General features: G+C 36.8%; 1 protein-coding gene across 1 annotated transcript in view; it reads left to right on the forward strand.

The window, feature by feature from the left end:
* Window positions 1–22688, forward strand: part of LOC136264970 (uncharacterized) — an 88700-nt gene that overhangs the window by 58815 nt on the left and 7197 nt on the right. The window contains exons 22-44 of the mRNA XM_066059737.1: window positions 9–156; window positions 214–383; window positions 446–569; window positions 1748–1942; window positions 2003–2389; window positions 2842–3002; window positions 5571–5715; window positions 5771–5940; window positions 6018–6144; window positions 6262–6456; window positions 6513–6911; window positions 8327–8484; window positions 12091–12235; window positions 12294–12463; window positions 14731–14857; window positions 15005–15199; window positions 15257–15637; window positions 16724–16884; window positions 16970–17111; window positions 19350–19501; window positions 20544–20703; window positions 20755–20924; window positions 20976–21099. Of these exons, the coding sequence (XP_065915809.1) occupies window positions 9–156; window positions 214–383; window positions 446–569; window positions 1748–1942; window positions 2003–2389; window positions 2842–3002; window positions 5571–5715; window positions 5771–5940; window positions 6018–6144; window positions 6262–6456; window positions 6513–6911; window positions 8327–8484; window positions 12091–12235; window positions 12294–12463; window positions 14731–14857; window positions 15005–15199; window positions 15257–15637; window positions 16724–16884; window positions 16970–17111; window positions 19350–19501; window positions 20544–20703; window positions 20755–20924; window positions 20976–21099 (4306 nt within the window). The remainder of the gene's footprint in view (window positions 1–8; window positions 157–213; window positions 384–445; window positions 570–1747; window positions 1943–2002; window positions 2390–2841; window positions 3003–5570; window positions 5716–5770; window positions 5941–6017; window positions 6145–6261; window positions 6457–6512; window positions 6912–8326; window positions 8485–12090; window positions 12236–12293; window positions 12464–14730; window positions 14858–15004; window positions 15200–15256; window positions 15638–16723; window positions 16885–16969; window positions 17112–19349; window positions 19502–20543; window positions 20704–20754; window positions 20925–20975; window positions 21100–22688) is intronic.

The following is a 22688-nucleotide window of genomic DNA, read 5'->3' on the forward strand; positions in this document are numbered from 1 at the left end:
TTGTATAGCAAATCCATGCTAACATCACTGGTACTGCTACACAAGGGACAGTTACTAGACTAACTCCACACACCACATACACTTGTGCAATATATGCTGTAAGTGGATCTGATGGACCAGTGAGTGATCCCATCACTGTAACAACTGCACATCAACGTATGTACTGTTGTACAATACATCAGTGATTATGATTACGTGAAATGTTTCTCACAGCTCCCAATCCTCCAGTGATACTATCAGTCACTACAATTGATAGTCAGTCAGTTCATGTAACCTGGAGAGCACCAACACAACATAATGGAGTATTGAACAGTTACACTGTCACATATAATATTAATCATGGCAGTAGTGGAAGAATTTATGTTCCCTATGATGGAAACCCAGTAAGAATAATGTGACTATACACATGACACTTATAAATACTCCTTTGTGTTATCCATTCTAGACACAATCTTATGATATTACTGGGCTGGCTCCATATCAGTTAGTCACAGTGACCATCACTGCTACTAATGGAGGTGGAGAAAGTGATTCTAGTAATGCAATGATGACAAGAACAAGTGAAGCATGTACGCATATAAATACATGTTAGTGTAACTGTTAGTCTGTACTTGCAGATTCAAGAAGTAGTTATAGAGCCATTATCTTTCATAGCCTAAACAGTTTATGGGTACCTCACATTAAAGTAGCAATGTATGAGGCTGCTAATATTGTGATACCGTTTATTGTCTGTTTGTTATCCAAATTACAAAAGGGTACGCTTTTAGAATACTATACATTACTACTGCTTGCGCATTATTATCAAGAGTATATAATGGAGAAGAGAGAGTTTCAAAATACACTATACGTTCTGACAAATGAGCTACTGTATTAAAGTCCTATGGCATCATTCAAACAACTTGGTGATTTGTTTTGATCAGTGACTGAGTGAAAGAACTTGTCATACAACTGAGTGAAAGGGCGGTGTAGCTAGTCACTCAAGAAACTTGAGTATGGCATGTCGCACAGAGGAACTTGGTACAAAGAGAAAGACCTTGGCACCTAACCTGGGAAGCAAACATTACCAGGAACGTTGATGCTGCCTTGGATGAATCCAGTTCCAGTTCCCACCTGTGCTATACACCGGTCATCATGAATATCAAACCTTGCACATGATATCTTCATTTGAAATTTAATCATCCCCTGCCTTGACAGTTTTGCTAGTGAAAGTGACATGTCTAGATAGAGTTTCAGTCACTGCAACCACCCACCTTAAACTAGCATCATGTTAAATCTTGGCAATCAACAGCAGTCAGTTATATGAGAGGAAACAAAGATATGTAATGGACGTAATTTTCACACCCTATAGACACACTCTCTCTCCATTATATACTATTATAACAGTTTGAAGTATTTAATCCATCATGGCATGCCAGTGGTTAAAACTGTGCCCATGAGACCTTCACTGCAAAATTTATTTTGGAGTACTAAGAAATCCATTACTACACTTCTTAAACTGTATAAGTACTTTTAAACATGGATAGGTATCTTATTATTAAGGTATCTTACTGTATTTCAAGATGTCCTGTTAAGAATTTTTCTTTGTTCTCCACGTTAGTATATTTTAGCCTTTGGTAGGACTTAGCAATGGCTTTCAGTACTTACGTGCTGTAAAACATTAATAAAAACAAAAAAAAAAAATCTGCATACTGTATACCAAGTGCAGATTATAACATACCAACAATTTTAATTATACTCTTCTGCACAGCTCCTGGAGTAGTACAGTTTCACGTAAAGACTACATTAAATAACACCGAAGTGATAGTGATGTGGAGTCCACCCCTACAACCTAATGGAATTATCACATCATATGAAGTGATGTATCTAATATATGAGGATGATGATACCACAGAACATATCACTTTGGAGAACACTGTTCGTAATTATACTATTCAAAATTTACGTAAGTGTGCGTGTACAACTGTATGTTCATATGGTTAACATGTTGATGTTCTTATTCCAGATCCAGGTACTCCTTATCAAGTGAGAGTAGTGGCATTCACCAGTGTTGGTATGGGAGTATTGGGTGATTATGTCGTATTCTTCAGTGAAGAACTAACACCAACTAAATCACCAGAGAATGTACAAGCTAACTGGTTGAACTCTACAACAATCAATGTCACTTGGACTCCATTAAATCTATTTGAAGTTCAAGGATTTCCACAGTATAGGGTAGTACTCACTCCATTATCAAATGATAGTCTAAACAGACAACTTGATGCTAGTGTTACGATAACTAATGACAGTATTGCAGTTTTCACTAACCTGGCTGTTGTCACACTGTATTATGTGGTAGTAGGTGTGAGTACTGGTGGATCATCATTGTTCTTGGAAAGTGATCCTTTTAATGGTATAATGATTATGTATGTTCTGTACTTGCTTCATGGTTTTGTATGGCTATATTAAGGAATAATCAAAGTATTCAGGTACTGATCTGCTGTAACAATGATAGTACTGACACTAAATTGGCACTTGAAAGTGATTCCATAAAAAAATAGTGCTTTTGAATGTACTACGATTATTTGGTTAAGCTAAAAATGAATTATACTGTAATACTACACATTCTTGTATTGATTCAGGTTGCTGTGAAAAAGCTGTAATATTATGGGTACTAATACGCACGTACATTTTGAAAATCAAACAAACACTTTTGTAGGATTGATCAACACTATTCTACTTAGGCTGCAATGCTTCAAATTAAATTTTTTTTTCTATCCTGACAAATGCAAAATACATACAAAAGTACATGCAACACTATTTCCAAATATCATGTACATTTGTCTAGTATACATTTTTCCATAGTACCTCTACCTCCCCCACGTGTGGCACCCAACAATTTCAGAGATGTTTCTGTCAAGTATAATGCTATCATATTCAGCTGGAATACACTCAGTTACCAAGATGCTAATGGAATAGTGAGATGGTACATCATTACTTGTAATGGAACAGACGATCATTTTGTGGTGAGTATTCCAGTATGTACGTATGTATATTGTGCTTTGCTTGGGAGGATAAAAGTGCTACTGTGTACTGTGTTTTCCATACAGTATCAATTACCTACATAACTGTCATGTAACACAGTTATGCAAATAATCAGGCTAATACCATACAGTTATGCAGAACAGGAAATAAGTACGAAAACAACTCCACTCAGATGGCATAGTTGATCATGTGCATGCAGGGGTGGTTCTAGAAAAATTTCTGACTGGTTTCCAACTTTAGGATAGCTAGGGGCGGTAGTGGTGGAATTAGAACCTTCTATATAGTTTATTTAGTTAAATATGAGTGAAAATTGCCCTAAAATGTAGAATCTGCTCATTCTAAGCCTATGTAGAGAGATTTAATACCTTTTTGATCAGTTCCAGAAGCTACAAAATCAAAAATGATAATTGTATTTAGAGGTGCTCAATGCACTTGAAGGTGCAAAAGAAGTAATTTGGATCATTTTGTGGTGGAGAGAGTAATTTGATCATTAACTATCCAAGTAGTTAAAGTCATTATTTTAGGCTTAAAGTTCGTTGAGTGTTTTAATTATTTTTTTGATCTTGAAAAGGTGACTGGTTTATGCGAACTGGTAAAACTCCCTTAAAACCGCACCTGTGTGTGTGTGACATTGTAAATCACTAAAACTACGTAGTCAAACTAATCCTCTCAGTTAGTTCTATGACTAGAAATAGATTACAATACAGTAGGCACATGAAATGAATGCTCCAAGCAAAAAGACCAGGAAATATAATATAACACTTGAAGCACCTCCCTACTGCTATGATTGTGTGTACAAAAATTACAGCATTAGAGGGGTGTCACTAGAGAGGTGTTTCAAGGCATTCACAGCACTCAGTTTTGCCTCATGCTGGATTAGCCTCTTGACACACATCCTTGTGTCACCCTCACATTTGGTGGTGCTTTATCTACAGTGTATATATAGCATAATGTGGATACACCATATGGCTAGAACAACCCAGTAGCTACAATAATGTGTGGCCTTTAATAATGACAAGGTTGAAAAATTATGAATGTGGTAGCCAATAGATAACTGTGATGTTGGCAATGGCATCATGTTTGCCTATGCATTTGATCAAGAGTAAAAATCTTGATTTAATTTTTTGGCTTTTAAAAAGTTGTACCTAGTCAGTGTTGGGAGTAACGCGTTACTTATGTAATGCGTTACATAATATTATTACTTTTGTGGTAACAAAGTAATATAACGAAATACGCTATGAAAACAGATAATATAACGCAAGATACTTTACTTACAAACGTAACGCGTTACCTAAGTAATACAATTACTGTAACGAGTCTAATATGATGTAATATTATTACTAAAAGTAACGAAGTTACTAATCTCGTTAGTAATCCTCTGAGTAACGCCTAACCACAACGAAGTAACGGGGCCTACTGAATGAAGCTTATTCACTAGCTTCTTACTTATAACCAAGATTTGCACACTGTCCAACAACGCAATCATGTCACGTGATAAGGTGGTAGTTTCACACGTGACAGCTTAAGGCTGTGGACACAAAGTAATATAATATGTAATATTATTACAGTTACTTTATTTTATGGGTAATATGTAACTGTAACTAAATAGTTCTGTTGCAAGTAATATGTAATATGTAACTAGTTACTTTTACAAAGTAACTTGCCCAACACTGTACCTAGTAACAGTTGGACCATTAGTTTTGACAACATGCAGAGACTGCAAACATAATAGTACCAGTCATGCATAACTATCATACAGTACATTAGTACTGTATATTAGGTTTGCACTTCTCACATTAAAATAATTATGTGTTACCCTGATATTACCGTCATGTCAACTTGGAAGTATTGGTTATGTATGTATGCTCAAACGTGATCCAAAATGCTATCAATAGGTTGCTACTGGTTTTTAGAAAAACTATTGCCTTGCCACAAGCGGACCTCAAGGCTATGTATGGCCTATACTGTTGAACATTACTACAGCCCAACTGGTCTGGTGTTTTGGCATACGTACCATACATGATTCATGGATTTACTTTTGTTTTCTTTTTTCCCATTTATTTTACTGACAGTGCAAGGTGGTGATTTGTGAATACCACATAATTGCTCCCTGTTGGAATCATCTGTATTGAGGTTTTTTTGTAGAGACTAGCAGAGATGATTCTCTTGTACAGTTCGTCATTTGCCTTTTTAATGTTGTGTGGTGAGCTGACCATTTGTAGCTGGAATTTAAGGAAAGCATAATGGCCACTTTACTTCTCAGTATTTGATGCATTGAATTTCAGATGTAAATTAATTTTATGATACGTATGACACCATTCATTATTTTGAAGTGGTATATACATCCGTTTGGCTCACCAGTCATGATCATGTTACAAAAAATAAACAAGCAAGTGCAAGAAAATTTAGGAATTTTATGCTTGATAAGGGATATAAATAATGAAACAAGAGAGGTTGTCTTCACCAGCAGACAGACATTTAATTCCTGGTTGAACTTGTATATGTATGTACTTTATTATTTGCAACACATGTATTTTTATCACACGCAGACCAATGCTAACATCACTGGTACTGCTACACAAGGGACAGTTACTGGACTAACTCCACACACCACATACACCTGTACAATATTTGCTGTTAGTGGATCTGATGGACCAGTGAGTGATCCAATCACAGTAACAACTATATATCAACGTATGTACTGTCATAAAATACAGTACATCAATTGTTATGAAATATTTTCTCACAGCTTCCAATCCTCCAGTGATACTATCAGTTACTACAGTTGATACTCAGTCAGTTCATGTAACCTGGAGAACACCAACACAACCTAATGGAGTATTGATCAGTTACACTATCACATATAACATTGATCATGGCAATAATATAACAATTGATGTTCCATATAATGGAGAATTGGTAAGTATATATATTCACACTGACAGTGTATAATGAGACTGTACACTACAATAACTACCACTTCAATATAATTGTAGACACAATCTTATGACATTACTGGACTGGCTCCATATCAGTTAATCACAGTGACCATCACTGCTACAAATGATAGAAGAGTCACTAGTGATCCTAGCAATGCATCGGAAAATCGAACAAGTGAAGCAGGTACATATGTATTAAACATAGCATTGAGAGTGGTAGTCTTTTCTTGAATTGCAGTTTTCATATGTGCCTTAAAGATATGTTTAGTATTTTTAAAAATGCACACATCTATGTACACAGCTCCTGGAGTAGTACAGTTTCACGTAAATACTACATTAAACAACACCGAAGTGATAGTAATGTGGAGTCCACCCCTACAACGTAATGGAGTTATCACATCATATGAACTGATATACCAAACATATGAGGATGACAATACTACAGAACATATAACTTTGGAGAACACTGTTAGAAATTTTACTATTAAAAATTTACGTAAGTGTAGGTGTACTGCAGCTGTGTGTTCATAAAGATGTTGCATCTCATTCCAGATCCAGGTACCCCTTATCAAGTGAGAATAGTAGCATTCACTAGTGTTGGTATGGGAGTATTGGGTGATTATGTTGTATTCTTCAGTGAAGAACTAACACCAACTAAACCACCAGAGAATGTACAAGTTAATTATATATACAAGTGGTTAAGCCCAACAATCCTCAATGTCACTTGGACTCCATTAAGTCTGTTTGAAGCTCAAGGATTTCCACAATATAGAGCAGTGCTTTCTTCGTTATCTAATGATAGCCAAAAGAGACAACTTGATGCTAATGTTATGATAACTAAAAATAGTTTTGCCATATTTTCTAACGTGGCATCTAACATACAGTATTATGTGGTAGTTGGAGTGAAAAGTGGTGGATCATCTTCATTTTTGGATGGTGATCCTTTAAATGGTAAAGTGGTAATTGTTGTGTATTGTTACTTGCATGACACACCGGACACTGGGCTTTTTCATATACTCCACAATGAATCCTAATGACACATGCTAAATGTTATTGTACGAAGGACACTTATATAAACAGCTATCAACAGACATATGATTTAACTGGTGGTATGCATTATATACAACTTAATTAGCACACATTTTTACACATGAGGTGGTGAATGCAAAATAATACAAGGTGCATGTGTTTTAGTTCAGGAAAATGAGTTTACCAATAGCTATTACTATAGTGACAACAGGGCCAGATCCAAGAGGAGGGGCACAAACAAGTTCAGATCCACACCATTTAAAAGGGAAGGCCACTCTGAGCAGCTAGTATGTAGCTAGCATATACAGTAAAGCTAGTCATACCCACCCTGTTTTCCAATGGAAGATCCAGAGATCGCTTATGTATTCCCAAATAGAACACTCACCTAAACTTAGAAAGCTCCCCAACTACAATAGAAGCCTTAGTAGTTAATTTGGAAGAAGTATAGGTTCACTGGAAAATACGTAGTCAAAAGAATCAATAATAGTACTTATTTACGAAGTTGAAATACGTATGCTATTTTGTTAAGATTATTTTCAGTTTTTTTTCACTGATCTACCCTGTACAGGAAAATCTGTTCAGTTTTGGGGATAAAAACTATATAGCTTTCCTTCCTATGTCTTTCCTCATAACTCTGATAAACTATTTAGAGATACTAATATTAGCTGATCACTTAACAGCTACTGTACATGATGACTGACTTGATATACATGTTTAGTACTGTGTAATATCAAGCACCACCAGCACCTCTTATTATCACATTAGCTATCCATAAATGGATTTATAAACAAACTAGTGTAAAACAAAAATTAAAACATGGGAATAGAGATCATTGAAAAATAGAAAAAGAAACTAGAGTCAAGCAAGCCATCATGTTAAAAACACAGAGATCTTTATTAGGACTCAAATACATTATACATTATAACATAAGAAGCATTCTCAGTACTTATCTGTCCCTGATTTATGGAAACTACTGTTTTTCCTTAGTCTCTACCATAGCCATTGAGTCCAAATATCTCTCTGTGTTTAACATGCTGGCTTGTTTGACTCTTGTTTCTTTTTTATTTCAATGATCTCTGTTCCCATGTTTAATTTTTTTACACTAGTTAAATTACAGTAGCAATACAATAGATGCCCATGAATAGCTCCACTCATGAAAATTTGGTGGCTGCAACATCAGCAGCCATTGGCAAGCTATGATCAATTGAAACTTCAAAACTGGTATATGTACATGTTCTACTGTCCAATGTGTAAAAATATACCTTTTCAAATTAGGTCACATTTGTTTTATAAATGTCAACACTGGATTTTGCATATTCTATTCCTGTATTGTGCAGTGCCTCTTCCTCCAAGTGTGGCACCCAGCAATTTCAGAGATGTCTCTGTCACATCTAATACTGTCACATTCACCTGGAATACTTTAAACCTTCAAGAAGCTAATGGAATAGTGAGATGGTATATTATCACGTGTAATGCAGTGGCCTATAATTTTGTGGTGAGTGCTATTAATATATCATATGTAACGGTGGCATTTTGCTGTGACTGATTTTTTGAATCCAAATATGTTTGTAAACTATATTATGTAACATTTTCACATCTCAGATCATAGGAATTCCAGAGAGTTACATTTGTAATGAATACCTCTTCATAGGGATACAAATAAATGTACACCGGTGTACATTGAGATGTATCCAGGGAAAGTGGTTGCACTTCAAAAGAGCAAGCCACTTTCATTAAAGCAAGCATAGCCTTGATGTGGATGAGGTATAGTGGTATCACCCTGTTTGTGTTATAAAGGCTCAGATTGAAATCGATTATGGCATTTATGGGAATAAGTAATGCTCATGTTACAACTGAATTGGAATGTTGCCACAAGAAGTGCTCAAATAAAGGCATTTCAGTATTCTTGCTATTCTATGCGTTTGGAAATGTTAGTTATTAAAAGGCAAGAACTAGTGTTATAATGCAAGCATTTCAGCATATTTTAATATGTGGACCACACCCACATTAGGAGTTAACCACTCTACAATGAAGCTTACTCCTGTAGGCCAATAATATACATTGTATTAATCTTTAAACAACATGAGTATTAAAACACTTGCAAATTTCCTGAGATTTGTTCAACTCAACTTTTCCTGTGATATCCTTAGGAGACTCATCTGCTCATTATAACAAACATAGCTACAATGTTATTTGCAGCCTAACTGAATCTTTCAGGCATGCGTATAAAACAAATCCAATGGTTACACATGGGTGATTACTCAACTGGCACAGGCTATTAGCCTGAAACGGTAACATGGGCACTTGGATTTTGCCTGATATGTATACCCGCAGCCCTTGGGCTTTGGTGATACATATTAGGCAAATTCCTTGTGCCCATGTTATAACTATTACATATTATTCTTTGGTTTTAGCTGCTTGGCAATAATGGCTAATAGATTTTAAAATAAAGACATACTGTACGGTAGTGTGTCAAGTGGCCCAAGAATCCAGTGCACCACACTGTAAGTATATTCACAAGAAGAATTTTCGTACTTACATGGTTCTATGCTGCATTTATGAAACAGGATGATTTTTGCTGTGGATATACCCTCCACAATCAGTACACCACATACCAAATTTGAGCAGGTGTTTTCAAGTATGAGCTTTCAAAAACTAGTATAGTTTCTTCAATTTTTCTTATTTTTCTTCTTTGCACACTTACAAAAGCTGCCATAAAATGTGAGCAACTTATAAAGCCATTGAGGTATGAAAACCAACTACGTGTAGTAAGTGTGAGATTGAGATACACTAATAGTGCAGTCACTCTAATAAAGCAGTCAACTAAAAATGATTAACTACATTAAAGCATTCAGCTACTGTATGTCACCTTGTAGAGAATTAAGAGTCATCCTATAGAGAGTTCAGCAATACGTCATGTACCCTATGTATATGTGACCGGGCCTGCGAAAACAGGGCATGTGGGCACAAACTACACCCTATCACTCTACAGGTCATATCTCAGTAGTGGAAAAGTATATTTCCATTCTGTAACTTGCATCATGATGCCAATTAAATGCTTACTAAGAACCGAAAATTACAAAGCCATAGCATAATGATACAGAAAGTTATGAGTGATGAAAGTGTGAAAAAGTAGGCAAAAATCATGTGCCCACATGCCCTATTATCGCAGGCCCGGTCACATATAGAGTTCAACTACAAAAAAATCACCCTGTAGAAAGTTCAGCTACGTTACAAGTCATCCTTTAGAGAGTTCAGCCAAGTTGTAAAATTCACCCTGTAGAAAGTTCAGCCAAGTTATGAGAAAGTTGAACGAAGTTATGTCACCCTATAAGAAGTTCAGCTACATTAAAAGTCGCTCTGTGAAGCATTCAACTGCAAAAATTACCAGTATATATGTGACTGGATTTTGGAAAAACGATCCAAATCGCACATTAGAAGTTCCGAGATAAATGGTTTCAAAGAATTGAAGCCAGCATAACTCTCCAAGAATAGCAAACACGCGTCTGAAATTTACACAAAAGATGCATCAATCTGTTACCTTTCAAGCCACTTCCAGTACTTGTAGCTGCTTGTACAGTTTCCCGCCAAATAAGATAGAAAATCTGAGCAGTTGGACGAGCGAAGTAGTATCACGAGTGCTCACAAAGGGGTGGAGGCTGGGGGGTGGAGGCTGGGGGGTGGCAGGGAGGGCAAGAGATAGACCTCAAAATGGAGGCAGACCATGATTGGAGTCCAGACACGAGATTACAGGGCTGTGCTGGCTCCTTAGTGGCTGATATGTAGCAAAATCAACAGAGAACACGTCTGGCCAACATTATAAGGCTGTCCACCAGTAAACCACTGACTCTTGCCAAGCCAGGTCCTTCACAAGACCTGAAACCGCCATTTGAGCACTCCACACCACCCAGAAAAGATGTGTGTAAAAACCAGCCTCGTGTAGTTTGAGTAGTGCTGAGGGTCAAAACTTGTAGTACGATAGTGTAGCTATCCACTGGTGGTGTTAGTTTGATTTTGCCTGATGTGCGATTTGGATCGGTTCTGTAAAATCTGGTCACATATAGAGTTTATGTGCAACAATTAATACAGTTGCAAAAATTACAAATAATTAAAATTTTCTAATGTACAATACAATCATGTAAGCTAAACAAGTTACAAGCTAAAAGCTTCATTTTCATCTCCATCTTCATTCCTTTAATCCTTTAGTAAAGAAAAGTGATGAGTTAAAAGAAAGACACAAAACCAGCCTATGGCCAGTTTTTGGTACAAAAAGAAATGATATCTAATCCAAAAACAGCCAAGCTGTGAAAAAGGGTATGGCCTCCAAAATATGCTGGGTGAAAAAGGATGTGAAATCAAAGGTAGTGGCCAAGAATGTGTTTATGACAATCATTTTTTATGATCATATTAAAAATGATTTGCGTTAGCATCATTGCAGACATTTCTTGGGCACCACCAGCTTATCAAAAATGATTAACATTGCAGCCATTTCTTGGCTGCCACCTTGGATTCCACATCTTGGCTATTGTGGGGGCTGTACCCTTTTTTCACAGCTTGGCTGTTTTCTGGATTAGATCATCTTTACATGCATACACCTGCTATAGAATTATATGTAGTAGTATATGATGATATACATGTAACAAAGGTGTAGTCACATTGTGAATACTGGCTACGTATACAGAATAAATATTGTTACTGTCTGCAATAACCTACAGGGTTTTTACCAGTATTGAATTTGATAAGTAATTATCAACAGTCATACTATACAGGTGCCTTTCATGGCTACAGCTACTGTTCAGTCTGCTTTTTATGGTCTGACTTTTTGGGTTGTTATAAACTTTTGAGGACATATATTTATGGGAATAGTCTGTGGCCTCTGCTGAAATCACCGTGAACTAGTAAGGTAGCCTCTTACTGCTCAGTCTCTTTTCCCATGTACAAGCCTGTGGAAAACTGGTTGTAGCAAGTCCACAAGCTTGACTCATACTGCAATTATATCTTCTGTATGTATATAGCTAAATGCTAAATATTTACCAAACTGTACATATTTAGTTGGTAGTGAGTAACTTTCATACGCATGCATTAACATTTTTACACACAGACCCATGCTAACATCACTGGCACTTCTACACAAGGAACAGTTACTGGACTAAGTTCACACACAAGATACAGGTGTACAATATTTGCTAATAGTGGTTCTGATGGACCACTTAGTGCTCCCATCATTGTAACAACTGATTATGAAGGTACAGTATCTTCATACTATAATATCAGTATTATGATTGGTGGAATATTCTCTCACAGCTCCCAATCCTCCAGTGATACTATCAGTCACTACAATCAATAGTCAGTCAGTTCATGTAATCTGGAAAGCACCAACACAACCTAATGGAATATTGATCAGTTACACTATCACATATAGCATTGATCATGGCAATAACATAACAAATGATGTTCCATATAATGGAGAATTGGTAAATACTGTACCGTATAGTAAAAACTTTGGCAATAAAAAACTTTGACGGATTTGGCGAATAGCGTTCAATTCGCCAAAGTTTTTTTTGCCAATTATTTTAGATTATCACATGAACACATTGAGTAACTAGAACTTGAGATGAAGGTCAGCTCGTACCACCATGCAATAAAGATCGAGCTGACTTTGGAGATCTTCCTAGGAATTTGTCCCACTGTTGTATACACTGTTTGGGATAGCATTTCCGACCGGCTTCCTGTTCGCGCATCAGCTAGTTCATCATGTCGCGATGGATTTGGCCAAATACTTTGATAAACTCTGCTACTGGAGCTCACTGAAAAAAGTATATGGTCGCTCTCTGCATCGCAAGAGATAGCAAAGCACGCCTTTGCTACCACGTCAAAGTACTGCTACAACAACAACGCTATCTACCTACACACTTACTACACTACTTAACTGATGAGTTGACACCTTGTCGTTATCCTTACGTACTGTACAGTAAAAATTTTGGTGGTAAAAAAACTTTGGCGAATAGTATTTCAATCGCAAAGTTTTTTCCACCAATTTTTTCAACAGAGGGGTTTCGTCACACTTTTTTACCGCCAAAATTTTTACTATACAGTATTCTAAAGAGATAAATATTGGCAGTGAGAAAATCATTATCTAATTTAGGCTTTGATAAAATATTGTAATTATGCTGAGTAGGCAATACACTACTAAACAATTATTAGCAGCTAATCACTTTTGTTATTGTTATTAACAAAGTTCTGACAGCAACATGTGCTGCAGCCTTAGGATTTTCTTGTGATATATAGCTCATTTGAAAAAAAAAATGGTTACTATTCTTTCTGACTTTTCATAGTGTTTCTAACAAGGTAGAGCAGTCATGTTGTGACTGACCTATATAATTCAGCTAGTTGTTGTTGTTTAAAATCCAAAACAGTACTCATTCGTGGTGATCCCTCCCTATGTTAAGACTACTGTAGTTTAAAATTTTCATTCTTTCTTTCTCTACCTGGCTAACCAAAACATAAGTTACGTGGCTTAACACGTTTGATGCAAAAATGTCACAAACAATTACTGAACTGTTTGTATGTGACATTTCAAGGAGATTGATTGATTTTGACCATTCCCAAAATTTGCCAATGTTTTTGAACGTACAGGTACAGTATAAGAATTTTAAGTTCAATTAGGGATTACAGAGAAAAAATTAGGGAAGCAAGGGAGGCCACCTACACTTGCAGATATACCAGTGGACATTTAATCCCTAATTCAGTCATGGCGGATAGCTAGACTGGATTAGGGTTTAAATGTCTACTAGTATATCTGCAGGTGTAAGTGAGCTCCCTTGTTTCCCTACTTTTTTTTCTATGATCCCTCATCGAACTTACAATTTGTAATTTTCCTTTATACTTGTATTTTGTATCATTATTATGACTGGTGAACCCTCACATACCGCATTAAAAGAAAGGATGGTAACAGAGGTAATGTTTCAACTGAATGTACAGTCCAAAATATCAATCACTACCTCGAAAGTAAAATGGCCATTACACTTCATTTTCAGCCCATTACATAGCACTACTACAAACAAAGAACAGGTGGAGAAGCACCTCTGCAATCAATAATTCAGTCACTATGAAAATATGGATGATGTGCATGCCCCACTATCAATCACAGACTTGAAAGTGAAGTGGCTATTACACTTTGCTTTACAAACGAAGAACAGTAGGAGAATCATCTCTGCAATCAATCCAGTCACCACGGACAATTTCTGTAGGGAAGCCATTGTGCTACTGCAAATCGACACCTTTGGCTGTCAGCAAAAAGAAATGGGACACAAGGGAGGACAAAGGTAAGTCCATGATGCATGCATTGTAGGTACTGCGGTATGCCAAAAGGTGCATCTTGGGATGAAGCAATGTTGAACATTGAAAAAATCAAGCCTGTAGCCTTAGCCATTATCGAGTTACTGTTGTCTGAAGGCATCAGGCAAGCAGGCAGGCAGTTAGTCAGTCAGTAGAAAATTCCATTGAAAAAACTTTAAAATTGTTTTCTAGCAATCTATTGAAAGCATTTAGGGTCATACTAACGGCACTTTTAGGCTTGGTTATACCTATCCAATACTTCCAAGGCACAAGGATGGTATTGTGAAACTGATTTTTTTGGTCAGAAAAACCCAAACCTCTTAATATACAATACTATTGTACTGTAATGTGACTGTGCATGTACGCTACAATAACTATTACTGTAGTTTGTTTGCATTTACAGACACAATCTTATGATATTACTGGATTGGCTCCATATCAATTAGTCACAGTGACCATCACTGCTACTAATGATGGAAACCGCATAAGTGAACCAAGCAATACTTTAGAAAACCGAACAAGGGAAGCAAGTATGTACCGCATTATGTATGCACTATCGTACATTATGTTATAACATACTAATATTCAATAAAAGAACAAATATTAGTTCTATGTATCTATGTATGCATGTACAGTATGCATAGAAATAAAAGTTCTAACTGCACACACCTACACAGCTCCTGGAGTGGTTCAATTTTATGTAACAACTACCATGAACAACACTGAAGTGACAGTAAAGTGGAGTCCACCCCTACAACCTAATGGAATTATTACATCATATAAAGTGATATACCAAAGATATGAGGATGACAGTACCACAGTATACATTAAGCTGGAAAGCTCTGTTAGAAATTATACTATTCAAAGTTTACGTAAGTGTGCACATATGCCCATTTGGACATCTCAACAAGTTGATGTTCTTATCCCAGACCCAGGTACTCCTTATCAAGTGAGAGTAGTGGCATTCACCAGTGTTGGTATGGGAGTATTAGGTGATTATGTTGCATTCTTCAGTGAAGAACTAACACCAACTAAACCACCAGAGAATGTACATGCTAACTGGTTGAGTCCAACAAGGATCAATGTCACTTGGACTCCATTAAATCTTTTTGAGGCTCAAGGATTTCCACAGTACAGAGCAGTGCTATCTCTTTTATCTAATGATCAAGAAAGGAGACAAATTGACTCTGTAGCAAGTAATAACAGTTTTGTTTTATTTGATGACTTAGATAACACCATACAACACTATGTGGTGGTGGGTGTGAGAACTGGTGGATCAGTTACATATGTGGATAGTGCTACTGTTAGTGGTAGGTTGTAATGAGACTGTATGAACAATAGCTGTAACATGGACATGATCAGTCTGTCTGGTATGTTTGCATATAGCCTGAGGGAAGGAGCAGTAGAAAGAGGGGAGGGGGGGGGGCTGAACCCCCTTTTAAACTGTATATAGAGGGGCAAAGCCACCTAAGAATACATACATTTAGCTGTCATTATACTAATTATAATAGCTATTAAGTACTATTCAATAGATTACTATATAAATGTTTTCCCTAATAGAACAGTCATTCTAATACAACAGTCAAGTTATATAATAATAATTAACTAAATCCATTCCCAGGTTTAATTTCAGAATGTCTAACTTCCTGGGGTACAAGTCTACTACAGACCTTCTAGGTTGGCATGCTCTCAATTTTTTATGCCCTCACACTACAAGTTTTATTATGTCATGTATAGTAGCTAGGTCCTGGCATCATATTTATCCCTGGGAACACTAAATCTCAATATCCTCAAACTATTTATACCTCCATAATATAGTCTAACACATTTTGGGGCTGCTGTAAAATTTTTATTTTTAGCTACATTGTTCAACCTCAAAAATATTGCCCCTCGAAAAGCTATAGTATACGGTATGCTTGTTTTTAATGCCCTAGTCTCACATATCCATTATTATGATGAATGAAATAACAGCAGTTTGTCCAGATATAACCAACATACCTGGTTCATTCAGTATGTTTGGTTTACTGCAAGCAGTGCAATATTATGACGATGATGGAATGCCAGCATTACATTACTTTATGAACTGTGTGGTATGTATACGTCTTGACCACATGGCACTCTACTGTGTGTCTTAATGTGTGTATTTATTTATTACAGTATGCAGGGTTCTGCCCACACTGGTTGGCAGTGGTTCAAAGCAACCAGTACCTCTGAAAACCGACCAGTACCCTCTTAAATCCGACCAGTACAATTCTTACATGTATTACTGATACACATGCAATATACCCTAATATAACACACAGCGTATCAGTTCATGTTAACTTTAGGCCACCACTCAGGAATTTCTTGGAAGAACCCTGATAGCATTATTGTTTGTTACTTATTTAATTTTATAGTAATTATACCATCTCCAAGTGTGGCTCCTGCCAATTTCAGAGGTATTTCTGTTACACAAACAAACATCACATTCAGCTGGAATACTCTCAATTACCAAGAAGCTAATGGAATAGTGAGATGGTATATCATCACTTGTACTGAAACCATTAGTGCCACAGTGGTAAGAATAGCATTACCTTAGAAATTTGTTTAATTCCATCACTGACACGTGTACATTATTATTACAAATGATTTTGTACACACAGATCAATGCTAACATCACTGGTACCGCTACACAAGGAACAGTTACTGGACTAACTCCACACACCACATACACTTGTACAATATATGCTGTTAGTGGATCTGATGGACCAGTGAGCGATCCCATCACTGTAACAACTCATCCAGGTACGTATGTACATACAAGCATAGAAGTAACTTCAGTTAGTGTGTATACTTCATGCTAGTAGTAACCAATTAAGGCCTTACTGTATGCTATACTTGTAATTATGCAATGTGTACTAGAAAGTAAAGTATTAAAAGTAATTTACATGCAGCTGCAGTATGTGTTCACTGCTTGCATAGAAATTGACCCTTGAAATCATAAACATAAAATACAATACATACATATATATGTAAGAGATAAAGTATCACCATGAGTGCTACTGTATGTACACACTTGTACATAAATAATATCAGACCTATATACTGTATTTTGGGGAAAATGTTGAGTACATATATGAATAGATTTTGACATATGTGACCCAGTCTGGGAAAACCGATCTTATTGCCTATTTAAAAGTAATGCTGGTTTTAAGTATTTAGTGTGTTGTAGCTCAATGGTTGAAGCTATGTGTACAAATTTACACACGTTCTACACCAATTCCTTACCTTCCAGAGTATCCACTGTGCAAGTAGCTAACAAATAAGTTTCCCGGTATTTTAGATAGTTTTAAACCAAGGTTGACTACATCAGGTGAGCTGCAAAAGGGGTGGGAGGCAGGGGCCTGGAAGGCAGACAAAATAGTGTTCAAAAATTGAAAAGGAAGGTGTAGGGATAAATTAGGCCAAGTTTTGGGCCAATGAGGTCTCAAAATTGGCTAAAATGGAAGGAAATTCACAGCAGAGGTACTTATTCAACACCACAGAGCTGTACAGCCACATACAGTCATCCCCAGGCTGACCAGAGCTCCATAGAGGCCCCACACTGCACGTACAGATTGCCACTGGGCGTGGGAAAAGCAGGCAGCAAAACCAGACCACTCAACTCAAGTCTAACTGATTTTGATGGTGGAATTAGATAGTTTATTCATATAGCTTTGTGTCCTGGGTGAAAAATCGAATCTGCTGACATGGGCAATAAGACTAGTTTTCTCAGACTGGGTCACATATGCTGTTTTAAACATTTCAATTCAGTATACATAACTTGGAAAGGCCAAAAGCTCTGGGTTTTAAATTTTAACTGAGAATGCAGTCATGCAACCATATTGATTAACTCACTTTAATCCATAACAAGCTAGCTACTGATATAGCCATCCACAATGGTATATCTGTAACTCTGTAGCACATGCATGACCATGGTTGCTGGTGGGGGTCGTGGGCAGGCAATTGATAATTTGAAAAATATATCTACAGAAAATGGTTGGGAAGCTCACATGGAGTCTGTGGCCTTAATATAGAGCCTCATAACAATCATTTCAAGTAGTTGGCACATGTCTGTGGAAATCCACTCATGACAAGCGGGCTGTGCGAATCAGTAGTTTGGCTGTTGTATGAATGTGTTGTGAATTAGTGTGGCTATCCATTCATGGTGAAAGTCAACATCAGTGGTGTGGTGTGTGCAAAGATCAATGGTTTTTAAAACTTTCATACAAATACCATGCAAAATAAAAAGTGAAAGACAAGAAAAAAAAATTCAAGGTGAAGCCTAGTGCTATACTTTTTTGTCTTGAGACCACTAGCATGAGCAAGGCAATGTGATGCTTTGATAATCAACTTTAGGTCAACAACATGTGTTTGAACTGAGACTCATGGAGTAGTTGAAATCCATCATTCTCAATAGATTTTCCATTGCACCCATCCAATATAATTTCTTGTCTTGTCGCCCACTCAGTATTCTAGGTTACCTTCATGAGCCATATATGTACTTAGACCACAACAAGATGAAATACTCGAATTTCATTGGCTATTTACAGGTATCTAATTACCGTAGATTCTTTGCTTATGTCTCAATAGGTCCCTGTCTCTGGGGCGATATAAAACATGGCAATTATGCACCTGCAACATTGGTAATGCATGGACATTTAACTGGATAGCAACTGCCATTACAAGTTACAGGGAGGTGTATTGGGCTTGTTTCTACTAATGATTGCTACATTTCGCATGTCACAAGCAGCTGTGAAGGTACAACAATGAGCTGTGGTCTAAGTAAGTTAGACATTTAAACACAGGATTAGAAACCCTCAGGCCTGTAGTAGCGTCCTTGCTTCACTTGGATGCTACAACATAGGGCCTATCGAATTTCTATAGTTTTCATGCAAATAATATCTATTAGTATAAGCTGAATAATACAGGCCAATACGTAGACTTATGTTACACTGTATAATTAACTCAACTTATTTGTAATCATGAATCCATACACTTTAGCTTCTCCAAGTGTGGCTCCTAACAACTTCAAGGTTGTGTCTACTACTCAAACTAACATCACATTTAGTTGGAATACTCTCAGTTACCAAGAAGCTAATGGAATAGTGAGATGGTATATCATCGCGTGTACTGGATCAATCAGTGTCAGTGTGGTAAGTTGTGAACTGGCATGGGAAACACCTCAATAATCAGTAGTAGGACAATCTATGGAATGAGGTGGCAATATACATATGTGGGTAATGTAGACCTTAGTTATGTTTAGGACCTACTTGACAAAGTTACAAAAATGATGGTGTAGCACAATTGCTGGATGCTAATGAAGTGCACCAGTCATTGACCTTTTGACCTATCCCTTGTTCAAAAATTTACACCCTAGGGCGTAGCCAGGATTTTCTTGAAGGCGGTTTTTTCTTGAAGGAGGCAGTAACGTTAAAAGGCGCTGTTTGTGCATCTAACTAACTAAAATCTACACACTGCTGTTTATGAAGTTTATAGAACTATAAACCTATTGCAACACTAACTAATCTTCACCTCCAGACAACATACTACCAACAGCCAATTTCAATTTTCTACCACGTGGAAGCCTCCACATACTCGAGTCCATTAGTTGGCAATATCTTCTTTCAGGTATACATTATTCTTGGCTGGTCTTCCTGTTGATGGTCAATAACTTCAGACTTGGCTTGTAGCTGAATATATTCGAGACATCACATGTCCACAACATGTGACAAACAAACAAACCATTCATCAAGTAATTATACATCAACTATTCACAGTTTGTGCTAACCTGACACATGTGTAACACGACCACTCAACAAGTTTATCGCAGCTGCTGCCTTGTAACATGTCTCAACCAACCAACAGTCCCTCACCATTTCCGCCATGCATCACATGTGCAATTGATCACGTGATGCAACAGATATCAATGATTTGCAAAAGTTCAGCATTAATGCATTGCTGCATGCATACCTCAAGAGTAGTACAGAGGAGCACCAATGTGCAAATAGCTACTGGAGAGCTCCAGGGGTGTAAGATTTGATATGACTTTAAATTTATAAAAATTCTGTCTCTGAACGGGGGGTTCATCTGAACCATCCAAAGCCCCCTGCCTACATCCTTGTAAATAATACAAGTAGTCAGCTAATGTACATGTAGACTCTTTATACTGTTACGCTATGTATCATTTGTGTACAGTCTGTACAGATCAATGCTAACTTCACTGGTACTTCTACACAAGGAACAGTTACTGGACTAACTCCACACACCACATACACTTGTACAATATATGCTATTAGTGGAGCTGATGGACCAGTGAGTGATCCCATCACTGTAACAACTGATTATAATTATGGAGGTTTGTATTTGTATTGTAAATCAATTTTTAAATACTGACATATGCCAACAGCTCCCAATCCTCCAGTGATACTATCAGTCACTACAATTGATAGTCAGTCAGTTCATGTAATCTGGAATGCACCAACACAACCTAATGGAGTATTGATCAGTTACACTATCACATATACTATTGATGATAATTCTAGCAGTGACTTCATTATTCCATTTAATGGAAACACAGTAAGTGAACCTCATATGATATTTATGCTATATTCATTTTCAAATATATAGACACAATCTTACAATATTACTGGACTGGCTCCATATCAGTTAGTCACAGTGACTATCACTGCTACTAATGATGGAGGAACAAGTGATCCTAGTAATGTGATGATGAATAGAACTAGCGAAGCAAGTTAGGAATACGTACATCAGTGTATAATGCTATGTGTGTACTAGTGATGCACCAATTTCACAGGCAATTTTTTGGAATAATAGGCTGGTAAAAGTAACAAGTAAAATCAAAGGTCAAATTTTGGAAAAGTGGACATTGAGGTACTGTAGTAGAGCAGCATTGTGTAAAATTTACATCATTTTTTTATACGATTCTGAAACTTTCCACACAAATTGCACTTCTTGTAATTGTGTATAATTTATTATTTGATATAGTGCCATCACATATTTGACCTCTGTTGACTTTTACAGCCATCTTTACATTGAGAATTCATCCTTTTACCTTTTTCTCCCTGAGACATTATTTTACATGGTTAAAAGCATGGTTTCAAATTACTGGTCTTGCTTAAAGTAACAACAACAACGACATGGTTTTATTTGAAGTCAATAGATGATTTTGTTTCGAAGTTATAATTGTCGCGATCTCGACAGGAATTGCCCCGATCAAGCCTGTTATCTATATCTTCTTATCTATTGCCAGCATATATTTCTTCTATTATTCTTACACACACTGTCATACACTCTGATTTTCCACCACTCCTAACAATACAACTCTGCTTTTATACTAGTTACTGTTTACAAAGAATATTCTAGAATAAGCTGACTAAGTACAAAGTGAAATTTTAGGCTATGTACTGTTCTGCTGAGTCATTGCTGACATGTGCAGGGCATGATTGTTCATGTTGTTGGGCCTGATCATTCACATCAGGTATGCCAGTAGGCAAGTTATTTCGCGTATCTGCGACAATAATATTAGCCATGAAATTACATAAGGTGGTCATTGGTAATTTTAAATTCCAAGGCCCAAAGGTAAATAAATTCCAGGAAAATAAAATGATTGTAATTTTGGAATGGAATGAGCTATTTACTTCAACAAAGTCAACTTGTTTCTTAGGTCAACACCTTCAATAAGAAACCATGTTTTAACAGCATAAAATAATGCCCCAGGGAAACAAATACAGAAACGGTGAATTTTCAATGTTAAAATGGCTGTAAAGGTCACCAAAGGTCAAATCTGTGGTGATACTATATCAAAATAATAAATGTCATAAGGAGCGTGATTTGGGTGGAAAATTCAGTAATAAAATTGTATTACAAAGTGTACAAAATGCCCATTTGTTGCACAGTGCTGCTCTAGTAACAAACAGCAACTTAATCAAGACACACGGTAGTGTGTCGTGCGGCCCAAGAAGCCGGCGCGCAACCCCGTGAGTATATTGACAGGAAGAAAGAAAACGCAATTTTCGCACCTCCGTAGCTCTGTGCTGCCTTGATGAAACAAGACAAATTTTGCTGTGTAGATTTCCTCCACCTTCAGCACTCCACATTCCAAATTTGAGCGAAATCGCTTCAGGCATTCCTGAGATATGCGACTTCAAAAATTGGCTTAGTTTCTTGGTTTTTTTTTTCTTCTTATTTTTCTTCCTCTTTTCGCACACTTACAAAAACTGCTATAAAACGCGAACGCGTTATCCGATTGCCTTGACATTTGGCACACAGAAGGGGAGTATAAAGGCGCATCTCGGTACCAACTTTGGCTGGAATACCATA

The sequence above is a fragment of the Dysidea avara genome, chromosome 1, assembly GCF_963678975.1.
Source record: "Dysidea avara chromosome 1, odDysAvar1.4, whole genome shotgun sequence".
In the NCBI taxonomy this organism is placed as follows: domain Eukaryota; kingdom Metazoa; phylum Porifera; class Demospongiae; order Dictyoceratida; family Dysideidae; genus Dysidea; species Dysidea avara.